The following is a 27479-nucleotide window of genomic DNA, read 5'->3' as shown; positions in this document are numbered from 1 at the left end:
GCCTCAGTCATCAGCAGTAATGGTTTGTTTTCATGTTCAGTATAGATCCCCTGTTATGTTAATTTGCTTGTCATTATTGTTAATAAACTCACCTTCTGCATCTGCGTCTACGTGACACTTATGTAAGTCTTGGTTCCAATAGTTTATATTTTTCGGCCACATTATTTGAGAATACTTTATACACTTTATACACACAAATAAATATTAAAATTATAAATACGCATATATTTGAACCCAAATGTGTTTACAATATCTCTACACTTGATAAATTACCACAATAACAAAAAAAGCTTGTTGAAAATGTTTACTTTTTTTATTTGACTTATTCAAAGTCAGTTCATTTCAGAAGGACATGGGAGGCATCTGATTACACAAAACACTCCATCACAGTACTGACAGACAGACATGCTCTTTCTGGGAGAGCAGAGCATGTCTGTCTGTGTCAGGGAAGACTGATGGTTAAGGTCATTTATGTTTGTGTTAGTGCTGAGCGATTAACTGTAATGTCTTTTTTATTTTATTTAAACCATTTGTTTTTTTGTGAGAGCCCACGATGCCGTTTCTATGGAAATAAATCAAATAATTCACGAGAGAAATCAAGTCAAGAACTATGTGGAACGCTGTGCAGAAGGGTGTTGTAGTTTTCATTAAGCAAATATTCAACATAGTTTAGTGCAGAAAATTGGTATTTAACTATAATGATCATAATCCATTGCGCCTGTTCTTTCTGGCTTGGACAGAGATGGATACACTTACGCCTGCTACGTTAGGTTAGATACGCATAGACTGGATGAAAAAGGAATGTACACAACATGAGTGGTGTCTATTCATGGATGCCAAGGGAAGCTAGGCTTCCCCCAAAAATGGAAAAATATAAAAATCTGTTTAGTTTTCCTTAAATTTGCAAGAGGCTCTCTGTCTCTATAGCCCATCTATCGGATGCTGTCTGGTCAAAAAGAGTATGATATTGTTGCCACCCGTAGCATTGAATGCAAGGGAAGCCAGCGAGCATTTGCCCTCCCCAATAAAAAATATTAGCCAATCAGCATTAATCTAAACTGTGAATGGTCCTGGCGCACCAAAAAAACAGGGTCAAGGGAAGCCAGTTTGGCCGTCATTGGCAGAAAAAAACTTGAATTGTTGTGTTGTGGTTAGTCATCTAAAACAGCCATGGATGGCAATAGGGATTTGGACTTGTGATTTTACTTCATTCTCTGTCTGGCCAATTTAAAAAAAATCTAACTAGGCAAGTCAGTTAAAAACATTCTTATTTGATTATAACGGTGATTCTGATCCAACCATGAATTAATATATTGTGCCCCTGGCCTGATGTTAACTAGCTGGCTCATTGTTGACCATGAAAGGAAGTTAGGCTAGTGAGCAAGCATTTTAGTCAGTTAGCCTTGGACAGCAAAAACTACAAATATGTACTGTATATGACAGAGTCATAGACTGTTTCGGCAACATGAGAGGATGGAATTGGCGTTTCTATAGAAGTTAAGCGAGTCCACGTTTTTCTACTTGCAAGCACACCGCACACACAGAAATCAGTACCATGGACAGCCACATCATATTTAGCTCATGTTGATTGGACTAAATAGCTTTTGGTATCTTTTAGTTGTCACTGTATTAGACTAAGTAGAGGTGATTTGATTATGTTGAAATGGTGCTGGAATAGTGGAGTCTCCTGTTTTCTTTGAGACTTGCGGTTGGTAACTCTCTGGTGTTCTAAATCAATAGTTGTTTAGTAGTCCGAAAATATCGCTAACATTAACGTGCTTGATTATGCGGAAGGTCATGTAACTGTTTGTTACATGCAATATGCTTTGTGGACTCCACCGGACAGATGTTGCTCTCTGGTTTTGTGACGAAACAAAGGTGTGGTTGAATTTATTATGCCACTGTCTTCTTATTGTCTTGGCATTTAGGCCTATATATCACGGTGTCAAGGCATGTGAACTAACATGTTATAGAGCAAACAACGCAATTATCACAACATATAGGTTATAATTTGGATTTTCTTTCCCTGGCTGGCTTGGCTTCCCCAGTGATTTGACCCATATACCGCTACTGCACAACAACGAGAGAGAGACATTTTGGGAAAGTATACCTCATCTACTTTGAACTAGTCAAATGATTACATCAGACAGCTCTGCAGCATGCTTAGTCCGGTTAGCTAAATAGGATAAGTAATACATGATGACTTTAAGGAATGAAAAATAAAGTTATCAAATAAAAAGTAAGTAATATACACAACTGAAATATTATTTCATAGTAATTTCCTCTTTTTCTTTTGATGTCAACCGAATGTGGACCTGAAAGAGACCATGGAGTATTTTTTGTTTGGCAATTGAATGTTCACTATTTTTGGCTTTGGAATTTCCATTAAAAAGCTATAAAATCATTTTAATGTCATTATTTCATAATGCATTTAATGTTTAAAAAAATAAATCGAAACAGATGTATTTTTTCATAATCGATCCGAAACTACCTTCAAAAAGAACTAATCGCCCAGCACTTGTGTGAGTGTGTAATAATTGTGGATGCTAATATTTTTCCTATTTCACACATGTACACGTGTGTATTAATACGCATGTGTGAATTAGAAACACATTTTTGCATATCCCAACTCCCTGAGACACTAGGAGAGTGGGGTCACGGCCAGGATCTGCAACTATCAACCGCGATCCTGGAGAAATTAGTGTTAAGTGCCTTGCTCAAAGGCACAGACAGATTTGGGGTTGGCAAGTAGTTGTTTGTGCGTATGCTTGAGGAACAAGTCTGCAGCCCACTACTGTGTTCTCTTCCTTAGAACAGGCGCTTCTCATAACTGTGAGAGAGAGAGGTTTAACAGATTAATGGATCACATTACAAATTACCAACATGTTGCATCTGGCCGTGATCAGATACTGTAGAGACATATAGGCAGGTTGAAGTGAGATTAGTTTTGAAAGGGGAACCATTCTAAATCTAGGGGCTTGTATGTGGTACATGGAACTGAGATGTTCAGAAGATAATATATTGTAATGTTAGCCTCTGTGACAGCGCTGCACTATGGGCAAGCCAATACTGCCAAGCTAGAGCACATCAGTAAGTACCTGTGCAGGCTGTGGACTCCTCCCTCCATCTGGGCCGATGTCGTCCTCTTCTCAAACTTCAGATCCCCAGAATACATCATGGCTCTGCAGGGGGAAGAAAAATAGTGTTACACAGAGCCCCAAGCTTACACACACAGCCTTCGAACAGATGGTGTTATCAAAGTAGGCTCACTCTGATTTACATTCAAATGTGTACCTGAGCTGGGTGAGGCTCTTGGATCCGATGTCTTGACAGGAGTGCTGGATCCCAGCCAGCAGGTAGGGAATAAACTTATGTATGGAGCCCTTGTCCTGGACTGCCCCCGACACACCCTGGGCCACCTTAATCTTGTCACACTCACTGGAGAGAAGGAGGAGGAGATGGGTAAGCTACGGGGCCTTCAGAAAGTATTCATACCCCTTGACTTATTCCACATTTTGTTGAGTTTGTCACGTGCGCAATACAACAGGTGTACAGTCATGGCCAAAAGTTTTGAAAATGACACGAATATAAATTTTCAAAGAGTCTGCTGCCTCAGTTTGTATGATGGCAATTTGCATATACTCCAGAATGTTATGAAGAGTGATCAGATGAATTGCAATTAATTGCAAAGTCCCTCTTTGCCATGCAAATGAACTGAATCCCCCCAAAACATTTCCACTGCATTTCAGCCCTGCCACAAAAGGACCAGCTGACATCATGTCAGTGATTCTCTAGTTATCACAGGTGTGAGTGCTGCTGTGCGTTTTGTTGCCAAGCTTACTTTGCTACCTGACAACTTTATGGTTTTTACTTTTTAAGTTACCGTTTATGTTTTTCCCCTCACTCAACTTTCTTTCTTTCAACTTTTTCACTCCGGACATTTTATCTGGACATGATTCGTCAGGACTTCCAACAGCTGAAGCTAAGTAGTAACATTAACATGGTGCCTTCTAATTGCAGTCGCTGTACTCATAATATACAGGAGAACGAGCGCCTTACGGCGAGGATAGCTGTGCTGCAAGCCGAGCTTCAGACGCAATCGTTAGGCAAGGGTAATTTCAGTGTAGGAAAGGATGAAACAGCGTCTGTGCCACCAGTAAGTACAGATAGTAACGTTAGTATAAATCCCCCCACACGGTCCCCGCAGCCGGACAACTTTCTCATGGCTTCTGGGGGGAAATGCTGTAGGAATGCTCAACCGGTGTCGCTCATTCAGCCGACAAACATTCAACCGGTTCTCCCATTAAGCAGCGAGTCAGAGTCAGAGGCCTAGCCTTCTCTGGTCTCTACTCCTCCTGTTACAGGGTCTGAGACGCCGAAGCCTCCCACAATTAGCTCTGACAAATTGAAAACCCTAGACTCCATTACCCGCAGTATTAGACTTAAAACAAATCATCCAGCGATCATACACTGTTTACCAGGGGGCAGGGCTACCGACGTTAAGGCTAATCTGAAGATGGTGCTGGCTAAAGCTGAAACTGGCGAGTGTAGAGTATAGAGATATTGTTATCCACGTCGGCACCAACGATGTTAGGATGAAACAGTCAGAGGGCACCAAGCGCAACATAGCTTCAGCGTGTAAATCCGCTAGAAAGATGTGTCTGCATCGAGTAATTGTCTCTGGCCCCTCCCAGTTAGGGGGAGTGATGAGCTCTACAGCAGAGTCTCACAAGTCAATCGCTGGTTGAAAACTGTTTTCTGCCCCTCCCAAAAGATACAATTTGTAGATAATTGGCCCTATTTCAGGAACTCACCCACAAACAGGACCAAGCCTGGCCTGTTGAGGAGTGACAGACTCCATCCTAGCTGGAGGGGTGCTCTCATCTTATCTACGAACATAGACAGGGCTCTAAATCCCCTAGCTCCACAATGAAATAGGGTGCAGGCCAGGCAGCAGGCTGTCAGTCAGCCTGCTAGCTTAGTAGAGTCTGCCACTAGCACAGTCAGTGTAGTCAGCTCAGCTATCCCCATTGAGACCGTGTCTGTGCCTCAACCTAGGTTGAGCAAAACTAAACACAGCGGCGTGTTTAGCAATCTCACTAGAATAAAGACCTCCTCCATTCCTACCATTATTGAAAGAGATCATGATACCTCACATCTCAAAATAGGGCTACTAAATGTTAGATCCCTCACGTCAAAGGCAGTTATAGTCAATTAACTAATCACTGATCATAACCTTGATGTGATTGGCCTGACTGAAACATGACTTAAGCCTGATGAATTTACTGTGTTAAATGAGGCCTCACCTCCTGGTTACACTAGTGACCATATCCCCCATGCATCCCGCAAAGGCGGAGGTGTTGCTAACATTTACGATAGCAAATTTAAATTGGAGCTTCTAGTCATGAAATCTATGCAGCCTGCACAATCACTTTTTATAGCTACTCTTTACAGGCCTCCTGGGCCATATACAGCGTTCCTCACCGAGTTCCCTAAATTCCTAATCGGACCTTGTAGTCATAGCAGATAATATTCACATGGAAAACTCCACAGACCCACTCCAAAAGGCTTTCGGAGCCATCATCGACTCAGTGGGTTTTGTCCAACATGTCTCTGGACCTACTCACTGCAACAGTCATACTCTGGACCTAGTTTTGTCCAATGGAATAAATGTTGTGGATCTTAATGTTTTTCCTCATAACCCTGGACTATCGGACCACCATTTTATTACGTTTGCAATCGCAACAAATAATCTGCTCAGACCCCAACCAAGGAGCATCAAACGTCGTGCTATAAATTCTCAGACAACCCAAAGATTCCTTCCAGACTCCCTCTGCCTACCCAAGGACGTCAGAGGACAATAATCCGTTAACCACCTAACTGAGGAACTCAATTTAACCTTGCACAATACCCTAGATGCAGTTGCACCCCTAAAAACTAAAAACATTTGTCATAAGAATCGAGCTCCCTGGTATACAGAAAATACCAAAGCTCTGAAGCAAGCGTCCAGAAAATTGGAACTGAAATGGCGCCACACCAAACTGGAAGTCTTCTGACTAGCTTGGAAAGACAGTACCAGACAGTATCGAAGAGCCCTCACTGCTGCTCGATCATCCTATTTTTCCAACTTAATTGAGGAAAATAAAAACTATCCAAAATTTATTTTTGATACTGTCGCAAAGCCAACTAAAAAGCAGCATTCCCCAAGAGAGGATCGCTTTCACTTCAGAAGTAATAAATTCATGAACTTCTTTGAGAAAAAGATCATGATCATTAGAAAGTAAATTACAGACTCCTCTTTAAATCTGCGTATTCTTTCAAAGCTCATTTGTCCTGAGTCTGTACAACTCTGCCTGGACCTAGGGTCAAGGGAGACACTCAAGTGTTTTAGTACTATCTCTTGACACAGTGATGAAAATAATCATGGCCTCTAAACCTTCAAGCTGCATACTGGACCCAATTCCAACTAAACTACTGAAAGAGCTGCTTCCTGTGCTTGGCCCCTCCTATGTTGAACAATAAACATCTCTCTATCCAGCGGATGTGTACCAAACTCACTAAAAGTGGCAGTAATAAAGCCTCTTGAAAAAGCCAAACCTTCACCCAGAAAATATAAACTATCGGCCTATATCAAATCTTCCATTCCTCTCTAAAACTTTAGAAAAAGCTGCAACTCACTGCCTTCCTGAAGACAAACCATGTATACAAAATGCTTCAGTCTGGTTTTAGACCCCATCATACCACTGAGACTGCACTTGTGAAGGTGGTAAATTACCTTTTAATGGCCTCAGACCGCGGCTCTGCATCTGTCCTCGTGCTCCTAGACCTTAGTGTACTGCTTTTGATACCGTTGATCACCACATTCTTTTGGAGAGATTGGAAACCCAATGTAAAACTGTAAAACCTTTTGAGGATCTCAGGACCCATGCCAAATCTTTTCAGTCTCCTGAGGTGGAATAGGTTTTGTTGTGCCCTCTTCACGACTGTAATGGTGTGTTTGGACCATTCTAGTTTGTTGGTGATGTGGACACCAAGAAACTTGTAGCTCTCAACCTGCTCCACTACAGCCCCGTCGATGAGAATGAGGGCGTGCTTGGTTGTCCTTTTTATGTAGTCCACAATCAGCTTCTTTGTCTTAAAGGAGAGATCTAATTTGCATCTCCTTTGTCCTGCTGAAATGTGAATTAATCTCCCAGTGTCTGTTGGAAAGCAGACTGAACCAGGTTTTTCTCTATGATTTTACCTGTGCTTAGCTCCATTCTGTTTATTTTTTTAGCCCAAAAATTGCCCCAGTCCTTAACGATTACAAGCATACCCATGACATGATGCAGACACCACTATGCTTGAAAATATGGAGTGTGGCACTCAGTGATGTATTGGATTTGCCCCAAACATAACACTTTGTATTCAGGACAAAAAGGTAATTGATTTGCCACATTTTTTTGCAGTATTACTTTAGTGTCTTGTTGCAAACAGGAAGCATGTTTTGGAATATGTTTTATTATGTATAGGCTTCTTTTCACTCTGTCAGTTAAGTTAGTATTGTGGAGTAACTACAATGTTGTTGATCCGTCCTCAGTTTTCTCCCATCACAGCCATTAAACTCTAACTGTTAAAAGTCACTATTGGCCTCATGGTGAAATCCCTGGAGAGGTTCCTCTCCGGTAACTGAGTTAGGAAGGACACCTTTATCTTTGTAGTGACTGGGTGTATTGATACACCATCCAAAGTGTAATTAATAACTTCACCATGCGCAAAGGGATATTCAATATCTGCTTTTATTTTTATCTACCAAAACGTGCCCTTCTTTGCGAGGCGTTGGAAAACTTCCCTGGTCTTTGTGGTTGAATCTGTGTTTCAAATTCACTGCTTGACTGAGGGACCTTACAGATAATTGTATGTGTGGGGTACAGAGATGAGGTCGTCATTAAAAAAATCATGTTAAACACTATCATTGCATAGTGAGTCCATGCAAATGATTGTGACTTATGCACATTTTTACTCCTGAACTTACTTAGGATTGCCATAACAGAGGTTGAATACATATTGACTCAAGACATTTCAGACAATTTTGCACGCCCAATTTTTCAGTTTTTGATTTGTTAAAAAAGTTTGAAATATCCAATAAATGTCGTTCCACTTCATGATTGTGTCCCACTTGTTGTTGATTCTTCACAAAAAAATACAGTTTTATATCTTTATGTTTGAAGCCTGAAATGTGGCAAAAGGTCGCAAAGTTCAAGGGGGCCGAATACTTTCGCAAGGCACTGTATGTTGTTTGTCTTGATTGACTGCTTGCTTCAAAGCCAGTTACCTCTGTGTCGTATTCATTGATTATTGCACACTGTAGCAAAACGTTTTGCAACGGGAAACAAAAACAAGCGTTCAGGTAGTGTCTTTTATTTCACTTTGTGCCTAATGAATACAACCCTGGAGACAATAAATGTGTATTACTAGTAGTGTATTAGTATCAGGTGTTGGAACCGGTTCAGGGAACAGAACTGAAAACCGTAAAATAACAAACATTTTTTGAGGAACAGAAGCAAGAACGAAAGTGATCTATACTGTTCCGGAACTGAACCCTTATTTTAAAAGCATGGGAACCCTTATTTTATGTTCCGGGCATTTTTTCCCATTCCCACAAAAAAAACTCACTTTGTCACTCAAATTCCAGTGTCGGCCTGCCTGCCAGCTGAACATCTTTGCCAGTGTGTGTGTGCAGGCTACCTGCCCGTCCTCCTCCCTCAGAAGCATAGTCTACAGTAGATATTGACGTCACAAACTAGTTTTGGTCTAGCTCGCAAACTCTAAGCGGCATTATGCGTAATGTAATGGGACTGAGAGTCATGGTCAAGAGCTAGCTCTGGTCCAACGTTAGTTAAGCCAACTCTCTGAAGTTCAAAGACATTCAAAGTTCCTTCATAGATTCTGCTCCTACGTAGGTATAATTCTGTGGGCCTAATTCAGCATGTCATAACAACCCAGAGCTTTATAAACAGTTACTTTTTTTTGGGTTCGAACCGGATCAGAACTATATTTTGCTGGTCGGAATGAACAAATGATGGTTCTGTTCAGAATGAAACGATTGGCAAATTATTTTATTAGTATTACTGCGCCTCAGTACCTGAAGTATCTGGTCTGGGAGCCCAGGTTCTTGTCCATGGCATCCAGTGAGCCCATGCCTCTGTACTTCTTCAGCCTGATGCCATCAGAGAAGAAGTATTCACCTGGAGCCTCATTGGTGGCAGCCAGGAGAGAGCCCATCATCACTGGAGAGACCGAGGGGAGATAACCGTTAGATAATGTGAGTGTTAGCACTTCATCCACTGCTAATGGAATGTGTGTATGCTTGTGGTGTGTCTTTTGTAAAAGCCTTTCTCTGAGTGTGTACTTTAGACCCCTCAACTCAACTCTGGACCTTGAAGCCAATGCCACTTCTTGTTTTCATTGTTCCCCTTTAAATCAGGGACTGATTTAGACGTGGGACACCAGGCAGGTGCAACTAATTATCGGGTAGAACAGAAAACCAGCAAGCTCCGACCTCGTAGGGTAAGAGTTGAATACCAGGTCGAAATCAGTCCCCGATTAAAGGGGAACAATGAAAACAAGCAGTGGAATTGGCTTCAAGGTCCAGAGTTGAGTTTGAAAGGACTATAATGAGAGTCTGTGTGTGTATGGATATTTAATTTAAGTCTGACTCACCTGTAGATGCCCCCAGTGCCAGGGCTTTGGCAATGTGCCCCACGGTCTGGATGCCCCCGTCGGCAACAACTGGCACCCCGAATCGACGGGCGTACTCCGACACCTTGTACACGGCGGTGGCCTGGGGACGCCCGCATGCCAACACTGAGAAAACAGGGGAAGGAGGACAAAGAACACAAGTTGAATATCCAGCCAAGCCTGCACATGTAGACCAGGATTTCCCAAACTCTCGTCCTGGGGCCCACGGTTTGGTTTTTGCCCTAGCACTACACAGCTGATTAAAATCATCAAAGCTTAATGAGATGGTAATTTGAATCAGCTGTGTAGTGCTAGGGCATAAAACCAAAACATGCACCCAGGGGGCCCCAGGACCAAGTCTGGGAGCCCCTGCTGTAGGCCACCTATCAGAGACAGACTAGTGATTCTCACACACAGCAGATAGTCCGTCCTGGAATGTATTTGATGTAATTTCCTGGTTTATGAAGTTAAGTCAGCATTAATTCATATTTTTGTTGATTTGCTGTAGAGTAAACATGGTTTTGGCTTGCTTAAGACTAAGACTATATTTTAATGAATGCTATTTTATCACGCGTTTACCTGATAAATCAAATCATTATCAAACTGATGGTGGGGCATGATGATGGGGCATGACAGGATTTCCAATTTGCAAACATAGACAACCGCACACTATATAACATTATACAAAGTTTATGTTTATTTGGGAAAATAACATTCATAAAATGAAAATAGAAAAGAAATCGAGTAAGTCTTAGGTGTTTTGAGGGGAGTTTGTTTCGTATGCAGGCTTTGTCTAACACTTCATTTGAGAAGTAGATTGCTATAATTTCCTCCTAAACGTGTTGTGTAACAGTTTCAATGAATCCTGTTGTGAGCAATCAGTTTCAGAGAAATGTTTGATGAACTCTAAAATGAGTTCATTAGAATGTCAGAAGCCAACATCAAAGAAGTCGATAAAGTGGAACATATTATTTTAGATTCATGTCCACTTCTTTTTCTGTGATTATTATGCATAAGCTTTGGAACAGCCTAACTGTTACAGGTATTTAATATATGAAATAATTACCTAAAAAAATACTCAATATCCAGACTTGCACTACCAGAAAGTTTTTGCAGTTGTGCATATTTTTCCGCTCTTAAAATAATGATATTATTATGATCGAACACATTGTAAATCATATGTTAAGTCAATGACATATGTAAATGAGGTGTTAGAAACAATGACATAGGTAAATTAATTAAATGCGTTACAACAGCCAGTTTAATTCAGCGCTAAGGGCTCCCTCCCAACCCCTATACCTGGTCATAGGTTGGTGTACAACCAACAGGGTAAATGCAGTTAAATACAACTCATGGGGAAAAAGACTAGGTTGTTTTTTTCTTAACAGTGACAATGACCTTTTACAGTAAATTGACAGATGCAGAATGATGAAAATATCTTTCATCTGTAGTAGGCCTATTGATATTGCTAAAGAAATGAACTTGTTTCAGATGAGGGAAGGTGAATGGCCTAACTGACAGACATCATCATGACTAAGACTGTCCATCACATGCCTGTGCACTGCATTTAAGGATGCATCTCAAGTCCACTACTAAAACATACTTCATCATATGCATCCAAAACGTAGCGCATGTGTCGTACAGAGGGCATGTCGAGACAAGATAGGTGTGATGTCACACACTGTGATTGACAGATTAGTCAAGGACAAAAGGACAACCATCCAAAAACCCAAGGCCAGCTTGAATACTACTTGTACTGATGCAGAGCCGTTAGCAACCGATGCAGAGAGGCTGTGAAGGCGGGTGGGCAGGCACAGTGTGGTAGTAGAGCCAATGAGAGAGAGCCCTGCGTAGGGGGGTGGGGGACTTACTGCAGTATCCCGTTACAGTAGTTGGGGTTTTGGGGCTGTGGAGCTTTATACCAGGAGGAACACTGAGAGGCGCTAGAGACATACATTACAGGCAGTGTGAAACCAAGAGAGGCGCTAGAGACATACATTACAGGCAGTGTGAAACCAAGAGAGGAGAGGTCCACACAATGAAACAAAGGTGATGAGAAAGAGAGGGATACAGAGAAAGAAAGAAGCGATAGATAGAAAGAAAATAAGAAACCCAAAACAGATCATGAAAGATGAGAGAATAGCATGATGGAGAGAGAAGGGGAGGATGAGACAGAGAAACATAAAATAGAGGGTAGGAACGATGAACAAGAAGAAAGTTGTGCGTGCTTTCTGAGGACCTGCCCCTTGAAAATCAATTGTTTGTCCGTTTTCAACGTTTTGCTCTGAAGGGGTTTGAGGATGTTGCATATGCTGCATTAATTCAGCAGGTACTCTTATTCTGTTTAATTGCATGTATAGAATGTAGCATAGCAGCACAATTTGATTCTGAAAAACCATTCAGCATTCTCTACACCCAGTAGAGAAAAAAAAACTAGGACAAACACTTATGGATGGGACTCTTTCTACAGACTTCTACACTTGGCTATGGGGCGATTTCAGTCGTTAGTGGGAAGGTGGTCAGATTGGAGACTCCCGATTGGGTTAGAGCTGTGGGTGGATGTAAGGGAGGGGAGCTAGGAAGGCCATTGGTGGGACTTACCTTCCTGTGTGATACAGATGGAGCCACTGCCCATGCCCACGCGCAGGCCGTCCACCCCGGCATCGATCAAGTTCTTGGCCTGGGCTGCAGTTACCACTGAGACAAGCAGGGGGAGACAGACCAACAATGTCAAGGGTGGTACATGGTGGAACCATTAAATGAGGGCAACTCTGAGAATGCAGCATTTCTATGTGTGTGTGTCCCAACACTCACCATTGCCTCCAATGACCTGAAGCTGTGGGTATTTCTCTTTGATGTACTTAATCATGTCGATTTGGAAGATCGAGTTCCCTTGAGAGGAGTCCTTAAAGAACGAGAGCAACATTAAAGAACAGATTGAAGAAGAGAAAGTATCTATATGAGAAGAACAAAGAGACGGGGTAGGAGAACCAGTGACCCACCAGTACGACCACGTCTACTCCGCTCTGCACCAGCAGGTCCAGTCTGTACTTGTCATCGTTGTGCGTGCCGATGGCTGCCCCACACAGCAACTGTTTGCGGGAGTCTTTAGCGGCCAGGGGAAAGTCCCTGTTCTTCTTCAGATCTGTCCTGGCGATGATGGACACCAGGCAGCCCTCCTCGTTCACTATGGGTAGCTTACCTACAGAGATGGACACCATTTAGAATGGGGAAATCTAATCACGAGGCACTGTCCTTCCCTTTTCTCAGGTCCCGCCTCCTCACCTTTCTTACTCCTCTGCAGAATCTCATTGGCCTCTTTCAGTGTCACTCCAGCTGGAGCAATGACAAGGTCCTCCAGCTTTGTCATCACCTGTAGCGGGGAAGGAAAGGAGAAAACAAAGGAAGATGAGCATTTACCTTTGGACGACAGTTAGAGTGGTAGGGAAGTAAACTAAATGCATATACACTGATTTAAAAATACTAACTCGAAGACCGAATAACATTCAACCATGATGTAAGCCACACCCACCTCACTGAGAGGCAGGATGTGCTCCTCCTCCTTCAGGAAGTCAATGTCACGCGAGGAGATGATGCCAACGAGGTGGCCCCCCATGTGGCCGTTGTCTGTGATGGGGATGCCGCAGAAGCCGTGGCGTGCCTTGGCCTGGAACACGTCAGCCACACGGTCTGTAGGACTCATCACTACCGGGTCTGTGATGAAACCCTGCTCGTACCGCTGGGAGAGAGAGGGAAGGAGGCAGGCAGGAGGAGGAGGGAGATGAGGGGGAAAAGAGGGAGGGCAGGGTGGAGGAGGTAGAGAGAGAGGAATGAGGTAGCAGGAAGGATAATATAAATTGAGGGAAGAGGAAAAAAGAGGAGCGAGAGGGTAAGGATATCTATTACACTCTGCAAACCTACAGGGTATTGAAAAAGCAAGCCAGACAGAGCATGAGAATATAAAGAAAAAGATTGCCTGGCGGGAACACTACAGTGAAACGGTAGCAACTAGGTTGGCAGGAAGATCAAACCGAGAGAGCAGACGATAGGATGAGTAACAGAGACAAACATACAGACACACACATGTAACAGAAAACAAAGATGAAAGGAGATGGGAGTGAAAAAGAGAGAGCATGGCATAGGGGTCATTACCTTGACCTTGCGGACCTCGTTGGCCTGGAACTCTGGAGTGCAGTTGTGGTGGATGAAGCCTATTCCTCCTGTGAGCTGAAAGAAGGGACATCATATTTTTATGTGTGTGTGCACACGTGTAAGAATGTGTGTGAGAGAGAATGTGTGTCCTCAGACATTAACCCGAACTGAAGTTGCCTGTAAGGATTTATCCAGAACAAACTGTTCCAAGACTCGAGGAAATTCTGGCCTTTGTTTTACGATGAAGATTGTGATGTTTCCTCTGACGTTTGCCTCTGGGGGGGGGGTTCACAACTATCTTAGGTTACTATTTTAAGTGAAACAGATATGTGCAGCTGTTGTAGTCACTTCAAGTTACCCTGGCCTGGGAGAAAGTATAGGTTGTTTTCCAATAGCTGATGATATTTACATCAGAGGTTTTATAGGGTTGTGGCTTGTGTGTCTCATGTGACCATGTGATTGGTCATTCACAACAAAGAGGTTTTTAATTCCTTTTTCAAAAAAAATTTGGAGCTTAATATTGCGGAAAGATTGTTGCTTGCATCAATGTAATTGTCTGCATCATTTCCAATCCCCCATATATTTTTTGGGTAAAAATATATATCCATATACATCCATACAGAAGTCGAAATCTCAATTTTTGGTCAGTTAGGGTCACCACTTTATTTTAAGAATGTGAAATGTCAGAATAATAGAGAGATTTATTTAAGCTTTTATTTATTTTATCACATTCCCAGTGGGTCAGAAGTTTACATACGCTCGATTAGTATTTGGTAGCATTGCCTTTAAATTGTTTAACTTGGGTCAAACGTTTCGGGTAGCCTGCCACAAGCTTCCCACAAAAAGTTGGGTGAATTTTGGTCCATTCCTCCATGACAGAACTGTTGTAACTGAGTCAGGTTTGTAGGCCTCCTTGCTCGCACACACTTTTTCAGTTCTGCCCACAAATTTTCTATAGGATTGAGGTCAGGGCTTTGTGATGGCCACTCCAATACCTTGACTTTTTGCCACAGCTTTTTGCCACAGCTTTGTAAGTATGCTTTGGGTCATTGTCCATTTGGAAGACCCCTTTGCGACCAAGCTTTAACTTCCTGACTGATGTCTTGAGAGGTTGCTTCAATATATCCACATAATTTTCCTCCTCATGATGCCGTCTATTTTGTGAAGTGTACCAGTCCCTCCTGTAGCAAAGCAACCCCACAACATGATGCTGCCACCCCTGTGCTTCACGGTTGGGATGGTGTTCGGCTTAAAAGCCTCCCCCTTTTTCCAAACATAACAATGGTCATTATAACCAAACAGTTCTATTTTTGTTTCATCAGACCAGAGGACATTACTCCAAAAAGTACAATCTTTGTCCCCATGTGTAGTTGCAAACCGTAGTCTGGCTTTTTATGGTGGTTTTGGAGCAGTGGCTTCTTCCTTGCTGGGCGGCCTTTCCGGTTATGTCGATATAAGACTCGTTTTACTGTGGATATAGATAAAAACATCTACAATGTTTTTTCTGAGGTCTTGGCTGATTTCTTTTAATTTTCCCATGATGTCAAGCAAAGAGGCACTGAGTTTGAAGGTAGGCCTTGAAATACATCCACAGGTACACCTCCACTTGACTCAAATTATGTCAATTAGCCTATCAGAAGCTTCTAAAGCCATGACATAATTTTCTTGAATTTTCCAAGCTGTTTAAAGGCACAGTCAACTTAGTGTATGTAAACTTCTGACCCACTGGAATTGTGATGCAGTAAATTATAAGTGAAATAATCTGTCTGTAAACAATTGTTGGAAAAATGTATTGTGTCATGCACAAAGTAGATGTCCCTAACAGACTTGCCAAAACTATAGTTTGTTAACAAGACATTTGTGGAGTGGTTGAAAAATGAGTTTTAATGACTCCAACCAAAGGGTATGTAAACTTCTGACTTCAACTGTACATACATACCCATATATTTTCACACATATGCATACAAACATTCCTACATACAGTGGGGCAAAAAAGTATTTAGTCAGCCACCAAGTTCTCCCACTTAAAAAGATGAGGCCTGTAATTTTCATCATAGGTACACTATGACAGACAAAATGAGAAAGAAAATCCAGAAAATCACATTGTAGGATTTTTTATTAATTTATTTGCAAATAATGGTGGAAAATAAGTATTTGGTCAATAACAAAAGTTTCAATACTTTGTTATATACCCTTTGTTGGCAATGACAGAGGTCAAACGTTTTCTGTAAGTCTTCACAAGGTTCACACACACTGTGGCTGGTATTTTGGCCCATTCCTCCATGCAGATCTCCTCTAGAGCAGTGATGTTTTGGGGCTGTTGCTGGGCAACACGGACTTTCAACTCCCTCCAAAGATTTTCTATGGGGTTGAGATCTGGAGACTGGCTAGGCCACTCCAGGACCTTGAAATGCTTCTTACGAAGCCACTCCTTTGTTGCCCCGGGCGGTGTATTTGGGATCATTGTCATGCTGAAAGACCCAGCCACGTTTCATCTTCAATGCCCTTGCTGATGGAAGGTTTTCTCTCAAAATCTCACGATACATGGGCCCATTCATTCTTTCCTTTACACGGATCAGTCGTCCTGGTCCCTTTGCAGAAAAACAGCCCCAAAGCATGATGTTTCCACCCCCATGCTTCACAGTAGGTATGGTGTTCTTTGGATGCAACTCAGCATTCTTTGTCCTCCAAACACGACGAGTTGAATTTTTAACCAAAAAGTTTTATTTTGGTTTCATCTGACCATATGACATTCTCCCAATCTTCTCCTGGATCATCCAAATGCTCTCTAGCAAACTTCAGACGGGCCTGGACATGTACTGGCTTAAGCAGGGGGACACGTCTGGCACTGCAGGATTTGAGTCCCTGGCAGCGTAGTGTGTTACTGATGGTAGGCTTTGTTACTTGGGTCCCAGCTCTCTGCAGGTCATTCACTAGGTCCCCCCGTGTGGTTCTGGGATTTTTGCTCACCGTTCTTGTGATCATTTTGACCCCACGGGGTGAGATCTTGCGTGGAGCCCCAGATCGAGGGAGATTATCAGTGGTCTTGTATGTCTTCCATTTCCTAATAATTGTTCCACAGTTGATTTCTTCAAACCAAGCTGCTTACCTATTGCAGATTCAGTCTTCCCAGCCTGGTGCAGGTCTACAATTTTGTTTCTGGTGTCCTTTGACAGCTCTTTGGTCTTGGCCATAGTGGAGTTTGGAGTGTGACTGTTTGAGGTTGTGGACAGGTGTCTTTTATACTGATAACAAGTTCAAACAGGTGCCATTAATACAGGTAACGAGTGGAGGACAGAGGAGCCTCTAAAAGAAGAAGTTACAGGTCTGTGAGAGCCAGAAATCTTGCTTGTTTGTAGATGACCAAATACTTATTTTCCACCATAATTTGCAAATAAATTCATTAAAAATGTGATTTTCTGGATTTTGTTTTCTCATTTTGTCTGTCATAGTTGAAGTTTACCTATGATGAAAATTACAGGCCTCATCTTTTTAAGTGGGAGAACTTGCACAATTGGTGGCTGACTAAATACTTTTTTGCCCCACTGTATATACAGTCCCTTGTGAAAGTTTTCGGCCCCCTTGAACTTTGCGACCTTTTGCCACATTTCAGGCTTCAAACATAAAGATATAAAACAACAAGTGGGACACAATCATGAAGTGGAATGACATTTATTGGATATTTCAAACTTTTTTAACAAATCAAAAACTGAAAAATTGGGCGTGCAAAATTATTCAGCCCCCTTAAGTTAATACTTTGTAGCGCCACCTTTTGCTGCGATTACAGCTGTAAGTCGCTTGGGGTATGTCTCTATCAGTTTTGCACATCGAGAGACTGACATTTTTTCCCATTCCTCCTTGCAAAACAGCTCGAGCTCAGTGAGGTTGGATGGAGAGCATTTGTGAACAGCAGTTTTCAGTTCTTTCCACAGATTCTCGATTGGATTCAGGTCTGGACTTTGACTTGGCCATTCTAACACCTGGATATGTTTATTTTTGAACCATTCCATTGTAGATTTTGCTTTATGTTTTGGATCATTATCTTGTTGGAAGACAAATCTCCGTCCCAGTCTCAGGTCTTTTGCAGACTCCATCAGGTTTTCTTCCAGAATGGTCCTGTATTTGGCTCCATCCATCTTCCCATCAATTTTAACCATCTTCCCTGTCCCTGCTGAAGAAAAGCAGGCCCAAACCATGATGCTGCCACCACCATGTTTGACAGTGGGGATGGTGTGTTCAGGGTGATGAGCTGTGTTGCTTTTACGCCAAACATAACGTTTTGCATTGTTGCCAAAAAGTTCAATTTTGGTTTCATCTGACCAGAGCACCTTCTTCCACATGTTTGGTGTGTCTCCCAGGTGGCTTGTGGCAAACTTTAAACGACACTTTTTATGGATATCTTTAAGAAATGTCTTTCTTCTTGCCACTCTTCCATAAAGGCCAGATTTGTGCAATATACGACTGATTGTTGTCCTATGGACAGAGTCCATAAACTAATAAACAATAACACTTTGGCCTCTACCTTCAGTTTATACATATAATACACATTTTACAGACCAAATCTATTTTACAATAGTCATATTTTTTTTGTTTTTAGTTCTTCCTCGGTCTGATGTCCATCCAGTTTGATTTCTATTTGTAACTGTGCAATTTCACAAAATTTCTGATCCTATATACATTTTACAGACCCGTATGTTTTACATTTGTTGTCTTGTTATTAGTCCCACCCTTCAGCTCCATTCAACCCCTCCCATCTATCTCTTAACACCATCCATTTTCCAAATATTTTTCAGCTGTGCTGTGATGCCTCACAAAAGTATTGAACCTTTCTATTCTCATAGCTTCTACAGACTGTAAAATAAATATGAACATTTTTGCTAAAATAATTATATTATTGATTGACTATGACTTAGTTCTAGGCAAATGTTGCAATTCTTCAGCCATTCCTGGACCTGTGACCAAAAATTAGGTACATATGGACAGTACAAAAATAAATGATCTAATGACTGCCTCCTCACAGCAAAATCTGCAGAGCTGGGAAGATTGTATCCCCCATATATATAACATTCTATTGGTTACAATAATTTAAATTGAAAAATTCGAAGTTTTGAATCGGCGTTGTTTTGCGTTTCAATTCATAAACCAGGTGCCTTGGAATGGGTACATCGAAAATCTCTTCCCAATTACTTTGCAATTTATATATGGCACAGCTACAGAACCCGTTTGGATTTAAGTATAACTTTTGTATGACCGATGCCTTTAGTGATAGATCTAATGCTTTAATATTTAATAATTTCTTCCCTTCCGAATTCATATTCGTTATATAAATAGGACCTTTTCATTTTGTCTGGCTTGCCATTCCAAATAAAATGGAATATTTTTTGTTCATATCATTTAAAAAAGCAGGTCACTAGGTGTAGGCAAAACCATAAGCAAATAGGTAAACTGTGATATGACTAAAGAATTAAATCAGGGTGATTTTTCCACAAATAGACTGGTATTTTCCTTTCCGTGGTAGCAAGATCTTATCTATTTTTGCTAACTCTCTTGAGTGAGATAATTTCTTTATTTCGAGATTTGTATACCGAGTATGTACACATCTCCGTCAGACCATTTTATTGGTAAACTACACGGTAATGTAAAAGTTGCATTTTTAGTGATCCAATACGTAATATCATAATTTGGATTTAATCCAGAGAGGGTAGCAAAAGTATCTAGATCCGCTATGAGGCTGTGGAGGAATTCTAATTGTGGTTTTAAAAAAACATGAATCATCAGCCTACAATGACACCCTTGTTTTTAAGCCACAGATTTCTAATCCCTTAATATTATTGTTGGATCTTATTTTAACAGCTAACATTTCGATGGCAATAATAAATAGATATGTAGATAGTGGACAACCTTGTTTTACTCCTTAACAGTATAAAACTTGATGTAGCCATTATTTACTATTTTACACCTAGGGTTACTATACATATTTTTAACCCATTTTATAAGAGATACTCCACAATTTAAATATTCCAGTTGTATTTTATCAAAAGCCTTTTCAAAGTCAGCTATGAAAACCAGGCCTTGTTTCCCTGATATTTCATAGGGTTCTATTGTTTCCAGTACTTGTCTTATATTATCTCCAATCTAACGTCTATGTAAAAAAACTGACAATACCTTTTTAAATTCTATGAGCCAAGCATTTAGCTCGAATTTTTGCATCACAACACTGAGGTGAAAGAGGCCTCCAATTTTTTTGAATGGACTGGATCTTTATATATACACCAATTGGATCCTGTTTCAGTAATAATGAAATCAGACCTTCTTGTTGCGTGTCCGATAATCTACAGTTTATATAGGAGTGGTTAAAACATGCTAATATTGGTCATCTGAGTATATCAAAAAAAAGTTTGGTATACTTCCACTGGTATGCCATCCAGCCCTGGAGTTTTCCCAGACTTAAAGGCTTTAATTGCACCAAGAAGTTCCTCCTCTGTTATTTGGCCTTCACCTGAGTCTTTCTGTACAGATGCTCATTTTACATTATTAATAGGAAAAACATGTGCACAATTAGCTTTGGTTAGTGGAGATGGAGGAGTCAAACTAAAACATATTCTTAAAGTACTTTACTTCCCCTTTCAAAATATAATTCTGTGAATCATGTGTGACTCCCATCATTTGAAACAAGTTTCAATACATTTTTTTGGTAGCATGTTAGGGATGAATCAGAATTAGTTAGGTAACATTCATAAATAAGATGTTTTATCAATATAATAATGCTTATGTGAGATGACATTAGAATGTCTTCTTTTGGATAATACTGTTGGCAGTTTGCAGTTATCCCTTCTCTGCTAGGGCTTAGTCACTAGGGGCCCAGAGAGGGGAGAGGTCAGGCTTGTCTTCTTATGGGAATGTGTCTGTAACTATTACATGTCCCCTCTGAGGTTGCCCTTATCTTGATCTAGTATATGGCCTAAGAGGCTCACTGTCTTTTCTGATCTTGTCCAGGAGTGGGTGTATTTGAGATGGAAGTATCTAGAATTGACAATTGATATATGCCATTGGATGAGGTAATGTTTTGGTCCTAAGTGGTACCAAGAACGAGTTAAGAACTTTGTTTAGGAGACCAAACTGAACGATAATTTATAGCTAATGTTATCTAGCTATGGGATACTCCTCTTTCAAGTAAAAGGTTCTTTGTGTAATGTTCCTAAGATCTGTTATTCGTCATGTGAGTTGAGATGGGTGTGTCTTGGCTATAAATGATACTAAGAACTGTTTTGTAAGCACTCTCAGAGAATTCATTTATAGCTCATATAATTAAATATGGACTTTATGATATCACTGACTTGTGTGGGGTTTGCTCTCATGATTTGGTAATACAGGAAATTTCCACGACAAGCATTTCTATGTTGAAGATTGAAAAAGAATTTGGCACATTTTTCCCCACATTCCATAATATAATATATTACACTGGATCTTTCTTGAATAAGTTCCTCCATTTCTTTTAGTTTTTCCTCTAACTTGTTCTGTGCCTTTTACTTGTATTATCTAAATTGCTTTTGTTTTACAGATGAGTACTGAATTGCATGGCCTCTAAAAAGGCACATTTAAAAGTGCCCCACACAATAAGGGGCAGCAGGGTAGCCTAGTGGTTAGAGCGTTGGACTAGTAACTGGAAGGTTGCAAGTTCAAACCCCCGAGCTGACAAGGTACAAATCTGTCGTTCTGCCCCTGAACAGGCAGTTAACCCACTGTTCCTAGGCCGTCATTGAAAATAAGAATTTGTTCTTAACTGACTTGCCCAGTTAAATAAAGGTAAAATCATTTTTAAAAAATAAGGGGATCTGCCGAATTCATATTCGTTATATAAATAGGACCTTTTCATTTTTTTGTTGGAAAAAGTCTTATAAATTCTTCTGTCCTAGTTATAAACATTTTATCAGCTAGTAGGCTTTGATTAGATCTCCTATATCCTCAACCACGTGGAAATTCTGTAAGAGTAATATATATGCCAATTATGTGATGATCCATGTTGAATTCCTTCTTGCCTCTTTGGTAGTTGCGTGACAACAAGTGCGAAGAAGATTAGCCTCACATTTCAAGCTCTTAGTTTTTACGTAAGTTGACCCGATACGGCTGTTTACTTTGTGAATGGCAGAGTCTACTTTTAACTAAAATCTTCAATTACATTGCTACAGTGGTGGGCCGTCAGGGCCAGCAAGGCCTTCTCTGCTGGCCTAAACATCATCAGAATATAATATTTTTTTTAATATATTTTCCCACAAATATGTATTAAATTATTCCCCAGAGTAAGAGTTATACTCTTCATTTCATAGCTTTCCTCTTGGTTGCACTGCTTCCAGCCCCAGGTTGAGAATTGGAGGGCTGGTCTTTATGTTAGATCTTTTATCCAATCATATTCAGCCATCATGTGTTGCCAGGGGTCTAAAATCTGCCCTCAGGCCTTCAGAATCAACAGTGTGGGCGCTTGTAGCTTAAAGTGAATGGAAATTCAAATTTAGTGTCAACCAATCAGCTTTAGAGTTGGCTATTGTACGCCTGCTGGCTGGCTCCAGTGTTACACAGGAGCCAGCCAGCAGGCGTAGTGCGTGCACGTCTTTTGATTGGATTACCAATATTGAGAGGCAAGTCCTGTATGGGCAGGTCAATGCAGAACCTTAGAACTAGGAAACTGAATTTGATAAACAAATTAATTTGCGTACTACTAAGCTGTTTTTTCAACCCACAATGGCGGAAGGAGAAGATATCGATTTGGTCGAGGATATAATTATAACGCCATTCTCAAGACAAACTTTTCAAGAAAAGTTAAGACATTGTCAGGAGAGGTCAACGCCGACGCTACAAAGCCTGCCACAGGCGGGAAAGGGGTTCGTTTCACCACTTTCAAAGTACCAACTACGAGCGTTATCAATGGCTCACAGGCTCCGAGAAGCACTGCAAACTGTACTGCTGGGAATGCCTATTATTTGCAAGTGATCGATTTGGTGTTTGGAGCCACACTGGCTTTGCAAACTTAAGTTGTCTAACCAAGGCAGCAACGAGACACCAAAGTACGGCTGGGCACTTACAAGCAATGGTGCTTTTGAAAACTTTTGGACACCCGAGTGGATCTACAGCTCAATGAACAAGCGCGCTGGGCAACGAAGCTGCACAATGAAAAGGTATTGTACTCTTCCCCTGCAATTCTCTGAATAAAAATGTACATTTCAAGGTGACGCAACGCCTGGTTATACTGCGTTTCTGTCTAAATGTATAGTGTCTAGAGCCATGGCATCATAATGATGGTAATAAGAGGTGGATTAATTCGGGTGGGACTGTGTAGGACTTCACTGAAGGCCCAGGCCCACGGCACGCCACTGCATTGCTATGCCAAAGTGTGTGTGTGTTTAAACCAGACTTACTGCCATGGCAATTGCCAGCGCTGACTCTGTGACTGTGTCCATAGGGGAGGATACAAAAGGCGTTTTCATGGTGATCTGTTTTGTCAGGGCTGAAGTCAAATCCTGCAGAGGAAACAAACCAGTTTCTACAAGTGAATACCTGTAACAAACACTTATTGTAGTAACAAACTACTTTTAGGGGGTATGCCTAATGAATAAGACTCTGCTACAAATCAAGGTTACAATGGGAAGTTCTTCCTTCCTAAATTAAACCCTTGGGTTGTATTTACAGGCACAAAACAGAAGAAAACGGATTGAAAAATGGCAGGGACTACCTGAAAATTGTCCAATAAGAAATGCTTGTCTTTGGTTTCTGTTGCAAATTGTTTTGCAAGTGTGCACTAATGAATTCGACCCTGGTCATGGAGGGACAGAAGCCCTATTGTCTTGAAGAACAAGGGTTCTACTCACCACCTGTTCCGATGTGAAGTCAATATACCCTGGAAGAATCAGGAAGTCACTGTGAGTGAGTGAAAGAGAAGGGGTGAGAGGAGAGCAGGGCCTCACATGCTGCACACAATCGATCAATGACATTCACACACATAATGTACTGCAAGGTGTTTCGAAATCACACAAGGGGAGGCCAAAGGTTAATTTCCATCTTCAGTCATATTCATACGCTATTTTTTTTTCGTTGACACAGTGGCGTAAAAAAAATAAAATGGTACCACTTGAGTGGTACTGCAAGCTCAGTATTTGATCATCTGAGATATCTGGAACTTCAAGTGGATAATTTTTCTGAGAAGTTGGGTGTATGATACGCGGTGTGCATGCATGTGATGAGCAGGCAACAGAGTCCTGTGTTATTACACCTTAGTGTTGATGGTCAACACATTCCTAAAGGTCCTGAGAGGTTTCCAAGCGTACTGTGTGTCTTGTACTAACTAGTTGAGTTTTAAAGCATGCTGTTCCACTTGCATCTTCATTTTGGTGTATACTGGTACTATAAACACCTAAATAGTCAATGTGTGACCCATGCTTCTAGGAGGAGATTAAGCCTATATTAAGCAAGGAATTAGCAGAATGAGATGTGGTGGTAACTTCACTGAAAGAGCAGACAAGAGATAAGGCACTGTAGCAGACAGTGGCTGACTGACTGACGATATAGGCTACATTTCTACCTAACAACTACTTATTGTTTGTTGCATTCCAATACAACCAGACCTTTTTGCTAATATCTTGACATGATGGTGCCTCCAGGGTGTCATAATTACATTCTTGTCAAACATCGTCACACAAGGCATGTCATGCCTTCATGGAATTTCCAAATTCAACTGCTGGAAACAAAGCTAACGTATCTGACCACAAAATAGTGATTGTCTTGTGTGTCAGAAAGTAGGCTGATTAATAAACAGAATGGAGAAACATGTCCCAGACACCCTCAATAAGAGTGATGCAATGCCATAAATGCTTTCAAAATGGCACTGTCATAGGATGCCACCTTTCCAACAAGTCAGTTTGTCAAATTTCTGCCCTGTTAGAGATGCCCCGGTCAACTGTTATTGTGAAGTGGAAACGTCTAGGAGCAACAACGGCTCAGCCACGAAGTGGTAGACTACACAAGCTCACAAAACGGAACCGCTCAGTCCTGAAGCCCGTAAAAAAACATATATATATATAAAAATCGCCTGTCCTTGGTTACAACACTCACTACCGAGTTCCAAATTACCTCTGGAAGCAACGTCAGCACAATAACTGTTTGTCGGGAGCAATGCCAAGCGTCGGCTGGAGTGGTGTAAAGCTTGCCGCCATTGGACTCTGGAGCAGTGGAAATGCTTTCTCTGGAGTGATGAATCATGCTTTACCATCTGGCAGTCCAATGGACAAATGTGGGTTTGACAGATGCCATGAGAACACTATATGGTACCAATGCATATTGCCAACTATAATGAGGAATAATGGTCTGGGGCTGTTTTTCATATTTCAGACTAGGCCCCTTAGTTCGATGAAGGGAAATCTTAACGCTACAGAATACAATGACATTCTAGACTATTCTGTGCTTCCAACTTTGTGGCAAAAGTTTGGGGAAGGCCATTTCCTGTTTCAGTATGACAATGCCCCAAAGCACAAAGCAAGGTCCATACAGAAATGGTTTGTCGAGATCGGTGTAGAAGAACTTGACTGGCCTGCAGAGCCCTGACCTCAACCCCATTGATCACTTTTGGGATGAATTGGAACGCCGACTGCGAGCCAGGCCTAAACGCCTAACATCAGTGCCCGACCTCACTAATGATCATGGCTGAATAGAAGCAAGTCCCCGCAGCAATGTTCCAACATCTAGTAGAAAGCCTTCCCAGAAGAGTGAAGGCTGTTGTATCAGGAAAAGGGGCCCAACTCCATATTATTTCCCATGATTTTGGAATGAGATGTTCAACAAGCAGGTGTCCACATACTTTTGGTAATGTAGTGTACTACAATAGAGGAACGTCCAAATCATGAATAACTGAATAGCCAGGCTTATCCAGAACCTAATCAAATAACCAGCTAGCTACTTCATTATGTTGGTAGATTTGCATCAGTCCCCAAAGTCAAATTGTTATGCAACTCGATGTCACTTGAAAGCACGAGTTGAGCCGGGAAACTTAAGTCGGCAGACCCATGTAGAAAGAATGAATTTACTGCGTGTACTGCAATGACTCAAAGCCCCTGCATTAGCAAATAATAATGTAATGTGTTTGAGACTTAATATAGAGCCTGCTCTGATTATTAGCCAACTACAAATAGCTGTCAGAGAAACTGGATTTAATCAAGGAGCCATGCCAAATCCCAATAATTACTTGTACGTAAGGCCGTCCCCGCAGTTGAAGAGTTGCTGCCCGCTCAGTCCATCATCGGGCACGTAACCAGTCTGTCCACTGATCAAGTAGTCAGCCATGATACACAATCTATTTAGTGTTTGATCAGTCACTTTGGTGCTAAACATACAACGACCCACGAGACCGAGAACTTTCTTCGTTTCACTCCTAGTTCCGATTGGCGATCTGTCAGTCAGCTGTGGCGTGGTGCGACCATGCGCGCTGTCCCCCGCGTGCCTTGTTAAAGTCAAGTCTGTAAAAATGACATGTAATGCATTCACAACAGTTGAAAATAAACCGAAATGCCCTTTTTATTCCTCGGCCTTTAATGTTATCAGGCTCCTGCCCTGTCTGGCGGTAGCTCCGGTCGCACACGTGTTCGTGATGTGCAGTTTGCGAACGAATCGTTCTTTTTGAAAGACTCTTTTTACTGACTCGAGTCATGATTCGTTTTTTTTCAGAGCGACTAGTTCATTTTATTCGTACGTTTGACCTGCAGGCGGCAATGAATTCTACAGCAAGATTAATACGCGCTCCTCCGGTTTATTGGCTCCAAAGACGTGCTTCGTGTATCATGTGCGCAAGTGAAAATAGATCTAAACAGTTCAGAACTGATAATTGATCACATGGTGCAAGAATGAATGCCAGTCATTGATTATTAAACGGACACAGCCTCAGCATATTACTCTCACGGCAGTCAAGCAATGCGTTCCGCCAAGAGTTTTACAATCTAATCTGGTTGTGGCCACAACTATACCTCGTTTCAAAAGTATCAAGAAATAACCTTATTTGTATGCCTAGCAATCAACAATTGTACATTGTTTAAAGCACACTTTTAAACAAGTGACACAAATTACAGCTCCAATAAACAGTGGGGTGTATTCGTGGATGCCAAGGGAAGCCAGGCTTCCCCCAAAAATGACCAAGAAAAAAAACAAACATCCAATCCTTTACTTCGTCTCTCTGCGTTTAGTCTCGTCTTCCCCAGTGATTTTAACCACGCACCTCTATAGCCAATAAACTCCTTTTGATGAAGGACATGTGAACGTGCGCGTAGTAGAATCATGACTCTTTCGAGTTTTCAGTTCGTTCTCCTGCGTGCTCTGGGCAGCACTGACTCAAATGAACGAAATGAGTCGAAATATTCATTCGACTGAACGACTCGAAAAGATCCGAGTCAGTAAAAAGAGCCGAACTTCCCATCACTAGCTCGTCAGACCACCTTTATTCCGTCGTGAACAAATAAATCCCTCCAACCTGAGTCATGCGTCATTTCCGGTACCGGGCCTAACTCCGCCCTATGCTCGAAACATCTTGCAGTTCATCAAGTGTACTTGAGAGGGCGCGGTGAATTGTGTCA

General features: G+C 41.5%; 1 protein-coding gene across 4 annotated transcripts; it reads right to left on the bottom strand.

Annotated features, from left to right (window-relative positions):
* Positions 1-289: 289 nt before the first annotated feature.
* LOC109869820 (inosine-5'-monophosphate dehydrogenase 2) lies at positions 290-27245 on the bottom strand. 4 transcript variants are annotated; one of them, XM_031803417.1, is made up of 15 exons: positions 27125-27245; positions 23736-23784; positions 23286-23387; positions 13873-13947; positions 13253-13459; positions 13006-13093; positions 12723-12922; positions 12535-12625; positions 12322-12417; positions 11592-11663; positions 9703-9846; positions 9125-9269; positions 3295-3438; positions 3099-3182; positions 290-2830 (listed from the first exon to the last, which is right to left on the bottom strand). In XM_031803417.1, the coding sequence occupies exons 3-15, from the start codon at positions 23352-23354 to the stop codon at positions 2809-2811; spliced, it is 1437 nt and encodes a 478-aa protein (XP_031659277.1). In that variant the 5' UTR covers positions 23355-23387; positions 23736-23784; positions 27125-27245; the 3' UTR covers positions 290-2808. The 4 variants fall into 4 exon arrangements, with proteins under 4 accessions (XP_031659277.1, XP_020315672.1, XP_031659278.1 ...); XM_020460083.2 differs by lacking the exon at positions 27125-27245 and adding an exon at positions 26102-26566; XM_031803418.1 differs by lacking the exon at positions 11592-11663 and having other exon boundaries at positions 27125-27241.
* Between the last annotated feature and the right edge of the window lie 234 nt (positions 27246-27479).

This window comes from Oncorhynchus kisutch, linkage group LG24, assembly GCF_002021735.2.
Source record: "Oncorhynchus kisutch isolate 150728-3 linkage group LG24, Okis_V2, whole genome shotgun sequence".
NCBI classification, from domain to species: Eukaryota; Metazoa; Chordata; class Actinopteri; order Salmoniformes; family Salmonidae; genus Oncorhynchus; species Oncorhynchus kisutch.
This window is presented reverse-complemented; position numbering and strand designations above follow the sequence as displayed.

Bases quoted from the DNA above. Each gene is read 5' to 3' on its own strand.
- LOC109869820 (XM_020460083.2), bottom strand. From the start codon at position 26,247: ATGTTTAGCACCAAAGTGACTGATCAAACACTAAATAGATTGTGTATC. The intron at 13,948-23,285 runs GTAAGTCTGGTT...CCCTTCTTTCAG, and splicing joins CGCTGGCAATTGCCATGGCA to CTCACAGGAGGAATAGGCTT. The intron at 12,923-13,005 runs GTGAGGAGGCGG...CCATCTCTGTAG, and splicing joins TCTGCAGAGGAGTAAGAAAG to GTAAGCTACCCATAGTGAAC.